Below are 6,039 nucleotides of genomic sequence, written 5' to 3'. Positions count from 1 at the left end.
GCAGGAAATTGTTGTATGGTTTTGAATTCAACTTCTAGTCATTTCAGAAACCTCTGAACTATGATAATCTATCAATCTATAAAGAAAAAACAAAGGAATATACTTTTAAGAGGATTGCTTGGTGTCCAACTACCTTGAGACCCACTACAGAGTGTAGTTTTTGCAGCAGTAAAGTTGTAGTACTTCGGCTGAACGTTTAATTGGAAAGGTCCCTTCTTATATACATTTAAGTAATTGTTTTGCCATCCCATAAGTCAGGGTCAACCAAATGTCATTTTCAAGCTACTGTTATCTTTTGGATGCCTCTTTTCAGCAATCACTTGCTGTGTTATAGCTACTTATTTTTCTTTGATCACCAGTAATCTGAACATTCAAGAAAAGTCCAAGATGCATCCTGCAAATAAGTTTTCCCAGTTCTGCTAGCCTACCTTTTCAGTATCTTCCCTCTAATTAGCACTCCTTAATACCATTAAAAGAATTATGACACACTTCTGTTAACTCCATCCTGAAAAGACCATGCCATTTTACAACTGCTCAAGATACATTATTTTTTTAGATTTTGAAGACTCAAGTCATTTTTATAACAAACAAGAATTACATACAAATACATCTTACGAGAGAAACATAGAATTCTTCACCTTTTTGATATCTTCATGCTCGTAGATACTTGGGGCCAATGCTGAAGAAAGTCTCTCATATATGTCTTGTTTTTTAGAAAGCTTTTTTAGCATTTCCACACGTTCCTCTGTAAACATTTTTTGCTCTGTTTCCTCATCAACACCATGCAGGCGTTTTGCATCTGTCTTGCGATAGTGTATGACATCAATGTGGGTTTTATAGACGGATTTTACATTGCTGACCCTTGGATTAACGCGAATTGGGACTGCCCTGTAGATACCTAAATACAATTTTTAATCACAGCATTAGATATGAAGAAATGTGATAATTCCAAAACCTGAAAATTTTACATGTTCCCTTAAAAAGTAAAGCTTTTCAAGACAGCCTAAATACTTTAGTCGGTTTGTTTCCCAGTACAAATAAGCCATGTAGAAGTCAATAGAAGATATTTAAGACATCTAGACCCTATATTTGCAGATACATGTATGTTTAACATTGCTATCACAAGTGTTCTCAACAAGGAAAGCGCCTAAGCATTTTTGAAGGAAAAAAACCCAACCAAACCCTGATGCTTTTGAAAGTCCTGCTTTGCTGTCTAAAGTCAGCATTTCCCCCTTTACAAGTGCCAAGTTTAGCAACAGATTTCTAATGCATCTCTAACAGCTAGCAGTAAAGCAGTTGCTTTAAAGCAGTGGTTTATAAAAATGCAGTTGCAGTATCACAAGGCTTACTCTATGTTACCGCTCTCCTGACAGCGGACACTATTTAAGATGGTGCCTCTTCATCACCTACATCCTCAGAATGACTGAATCATGAAGGTCAGAAGGGACCTCTGGAGATTGTCTAGTCCAATCACAGGCCCAAACTGGAGTTAACTAGAACAAGCTGCTGAAGGCCATGTCAAGTTTTGAATGTCTGTAAGGATGGAAAGCCCACACAGCCTCTTCTAGCTACCTGTGCCATGGCTTGACCACCCAAACAGTAAAAAAGTTCTCTGATGTTTAATTGGAATTTCCTGTATTTCACCTTGTGCCCACTGTCTGCCACTGGACACCACTGAGAAGAGTCTGGCTCTGTCTTCTTGACACCACCAGCCTTCCCACACATCAAATCAGGTATCTATAAACACACTGGTAAGATCCCCCTGAGCCTTCTCTCCCCCAGGCTGAGCAGTCACAGCTTTCTCAGCCCTTCCCTATATGACAGAGGCTCCAGTTATCATCATGGCCCATTGCTTAATTCACTCCAGTATGTCCATGTCTCCTTTGTACTGGAGAACCCAGTACTAGACACAGCACTCCAGGTGTGGCCTCACCAGTGCTGAACAGAGGGGGAAAAGATCACCTCCTACAACTTGATGACAGCACTCTCAATGCAGCCCTGGAAGTTGCTGGCACCACAGTCATCTTGTCTATCAAGCACTGCTTCCTTTCAGTTTTGGTTTTGGCTGCAAGTTTGCTGAGGGTGCGCTCCATCCCATCATTCAGGTCTTTCGCGAAGATGTAGATGTCTGGCCCCAGTATTGACCCCTGAGGTACACCTGTGGTGACCAACCTCCAGCTGGACTTTGTGCCACTCATCACAACCCTTTGAGCCCAGCAGTTCTGCCAGTTAAATCCATCTCACTCTCCACTTATCTAACCCATACACCATCAGTTTGTCTATGAGACAGTGATGAAAGCCTTGCTGAAGTAGAAATAAAGAACATCCACTGCTCTAGTCATCTCATTGTAGAAGGTTGTTATCCACTGTAAATCCATGCTGACTACTCCCAATCACCTTCTTGTCCTTCATATGGTTAGAAATGGCTTCCAGGATTATTGGCTCTATCACCTCCCCTGGGGTCAAGATGAAGTTGGCTGGCCTGTAGTTCCCCAGGTCTTCTCCTTGCCCTAGGAGTGACAATGGCTTTTCTCCAATATCCTAGCCAGTCACTATGACTTCTCAAAGACAACTGAGTGGCCTTCCAAAGTAAGTGGCCAGCTCCCTCAGCGCTTGCGGGTGCATCTCATCAGGTCCCTTTATAGATGGTTAAGATCAGTGAAAAAGGAGGGTGCAAATACTGAAACCACAATTTACCTGTAACATTAACTCTATCACCTGGCTGAACTTTATCAACAAGGTCATTGTGAGCAAACAGCGCAACTGTATGGGGCGTCTGTCCAGCTGGCATATCTTCAGGAGACTCCTGCAGTTTGATCTGGCAAAAAACACTTAAGTTTTAGTTTCAAAAAAGCAAAGCTTTTCCACAGAGCACACAACAGAATCTCGTAGTAGCAGTCTTCAGCACCATTTTGAATCAGGAACATTGCTCAAGAACAAAATACCCCCAACCCAAACAGCAAAACTGATTACTAATTAAAAGATATGATGAAAATGAGAATTCTGCTGATTGCTACTGGTATGGCTAAAATGTTGTTACAGACAAGGCTTATCTAGTCCAGATAGAAGTGGACATACTATACATATAAAGGGACTTCCATATAGAAACATTGAGATATGCACATACATAATTTCATCCTTTTAATGCATTTCTTCTCAGTAAGTAGACTTACTGTTTCACTAAGTTGTTTCACCCATTTTCATGTTCCAAAACACTTTTCCCTTTTCAAAACATTCAGTCTCGAGATGCAGACATTAATGCTGTTGACAATACTGGGAGAGTAGGGGAGCAAAAACTAGAAACTGCTTCATTTTAGCCACTACCTAAGCCAACGTACCATCTGCTTGTCAGAGAACATGGATCGATTGTGGATCAGTGCCATACTGTGCGTTGTGTTACAGTTCTTGCATACTGATGGTTCAGCAATCCTGCCGCGATCAATTTCTACTCTGGTGGTGAAGGCGCAAACCTGGCATTTAAAGAATGCTTCTTGCATCTCAGGAATTAACTGGGAGCTTCTGATGACCATACCACTGATGGTGATAAGCTGATCAATATCTACGAAATATCAAGACTCATGTCATCACTTCATACTCTTAAAATTTAAAATAACCTTCAAAATTTCACGTTACGTTAGTTTTTAGGTGGGAAGTAGACATTCAGTTAGGTACTATTATTTTGTCTAAGACAAAGCAAAAATAATCATAAGTGTGCAGTACAAGTATTCTAATTCACAGGAGTATTTATACAAAAGAAAGAATCCTTTCTGCTTGCAGAACTAAGAACATGAGTAGCTGATGCCAGGCAAGATTTCCTCCGTGGATAGATTTTTCTGCATTTGGGCTCTAAAGCATTTGCTTCTGAAACAGACTTAGATAAATGAAAGACATTGGTCTAGATGGACCACAAGTAGTTTTATGCAGTGTTCACGTAACTCTGTGTTAACATTCAGTAAGTTCATATAAATCCTTAAGATTCTTTTCTAACATGGTAATCTTAAGTTTACCTTCAGGGTTTAGACTTCTCATATTTCTAGTCTTCAGTGCATTATATGGCCTTACTTGAATCTGATGTTCTAATATTGAATCAGGGTAATGATCAAAAAAGATCTCATTGGCAGCCATGTCAAATGTTGGGATAACTTCCTGTATAAAATTGTTACAAAAAGTTAAGCTTACAAGTTAAAAAAAAAAAAAAAACACAACACAGAATGAACTATTTTTGCATAAAGCATTTTATGTGCTGCTGATCAGCCAGAAATGACTAAAAGTTATGCCAGCTAAGCATTTTCCTACATAACAGAAAACTTGCTGTTTAGATCAGATTTATTCGAGTACTGCAAATGGAAAAAAAAAAGAAAGAAAAAAGAAGAAAAGTACAAAACTCCGGACTTGCAGTAAGCCTGTGGTTTACCAGCTAATTTTGCATGCATGAGGTCCCCACCGAAATATCCACAATCAACTACTATGAAACAAGACATTTTATATTAAGTAAAATAAAGAAGCCAGAGAGATTACACTGAACGTACAGAGTACACATTGCATTTAAACAAAGAGAAATATGAAGGGGCCACTTGAAAGCCAGAAAACAAGTGCACTACTTCACCTGAGGATAGCAGATCAGTTGCCTGTAAAGATTTTCATCAAATGATCTTAAATGGTCACAATTTACATTCAGGAACGGTTCCCCAACCATATTAATCTGCAAGGTATATGAAATGAAATCTTTAGCTCAATGGCACACAAGACTAAAAAAGAAAAGTTAGATTTCGCTGTGTTATAAGTACCTCTTCAAGCCGTTGCATATAGCGTGGCTGATTAAGATCCAAACCAATGTCTTCATCCTCTTTAGCTACTGGGTCAATGAAACGCTGAAGAAATCTCTGAATGTCAGGGATAATAGGGAGACAGAAGGGAAAGATGAGCAAAATTCCATAGTACAGAAACATACTTTGTATCAGATTCAACTAATATTTGTTTAAATCAAACTAGCTTTTCATTTAAAAAAGGAAAAAGTAAGTTGTTAACCTACCTGGAATTTTTCTTTGCACAAGGCTACATTAACATCTGTTCCCCAAATAACAAGCTTTCGTCCAAGAGATTGCTCAGTTGCTACATCCTCAGCTGGCTGCACAGAAACAAATGAAGCATATGCAAATATGCATAGTTGTTTAAAATGAAGTTGTCAGGTACAAAATCTGAGACATCCACCTACCCCATCCGAGTGTAAATCGACTTGTCTGGCTTTACGGACAGACCCAAGATCCGGTCTCTGCCTAACCGGAGTTCCTCGCACACCGCTTCGTGGAGTACCCTCTACCCTGGAGCTGGGTGTGCCATAAGTCAGAGGTGAACTGACATCAAAGTCAAGAGGAATAGCTATAAAAAAAAGTTTTATTATGATTATCAAGGCATTTTACGTTTAGAGCAGCCTAAAATTCAGCCTCTGCATTTGTCTCATCATTCTTTTAACTCTAAAGTGAGTAGCACCAACATCTGTTTTGTTAGAAACAATAAAGCTGTTGCAAGTCTCCCTAGAACATTTCCTTGCGTTGATATATCTTCTGAAAGATCCCAAGTTCTAGGAAAGCTTCACTAGAAAACCATAAAGCAGTACTACATTTTAAAACTACATTGCTGTTCAAGCATAGAAAGTAAAAATGCATCATTTTAGATGAAACACATTTTTCAGTATTTCTGAAGCAGTGAAACACAACAGTTGCCGGTGACACAACAATTACCAGCTACTGCATTAAAAACAGTCGTATTTATAAAAGCACAAAAGGCTTTTTATAGCAAAGTAATTCTTTCTGCATTAACGATTTCACTGATTTATTCTTTCTAGAAATGCACAGAAGAATAAGGCCTAATCCCGGATATATATCCCCACGATAATGTGAAGCTACGACAGCAGATCCGCACCCCGGACGCTGCCTGCCCGTACTGTTCACCCCGCCAAACTCAAACAAGAAATCTGCGCCCAAACCCGTGTTTCCCTAGAGCGTTTTTCAGCCGGCTCCCTTCTCCGGGCTGCGGGCT

General features: G+C 39.6%; 1 protein-coding gene across 1 annotated transcript in view; it reads right to left on the bottom strand.

Annotated features, from left to right (window-relative positions):
- Positions 1-5,379, bottom strand: part of MCM4 (minichromosome maintenance complex component 4) — a gene marked incomplete at its 5' end in the record, with an annotated part of 9,844 nt that extends 4,465 nt beyond the window's left edge. The window contains 8 exons of the mRNA XM_010166275.1: positions 639-898; positions 2,698-2,818; positions 3,339-3,559; positions 4,008-4,146; positions 4,607-4,702; positions 4,788-4,883; positions 5,033-5,128; positions 5,216-5,379. Coding sequence (XP_010164577.1) covers positions 639-898; positions 2,698-2,818; positions 3,339-3,559; positions 4,008-4,146; positions 4,607-4,702; positions 4,788-4,883; positions 5,033-5,128; positions 5,216-5,379 — 1,193 coding nt within the window. The remainder of the gene's footprint in view (positions 1-638; positions 899-2,697; positions 2,819-3,338; positions 3,560-4,007; positions 4,147-4,606; positions 4,703-4,787; positions 4,884-5,032; positions 5,129-5,215) is intronic.
- Between the last annotated feature and the right edge of the window lie 660 nt (positions 5,380-6,039).

This window comes from Antrostomus carolinensis, unplaced genomic scaffold, assembly GCF_000700745.2.
Source record: "Antrostomus carolinensis isolate BGI_N321 unplaced genomic scaffold, ASM70074v2 scaffold6294, whole genome shotgun sequence".
NCBI classification, from domain to species: Eukaryota; Metazoa; Chordata; class Aves; order Caprimulgiformes; family Caprimulgidae; genus Antrostomus; species Antrostomus carolinensis.
This window is presented reverse-complemented; position numbering and strand designations above follow the sequence as displayed.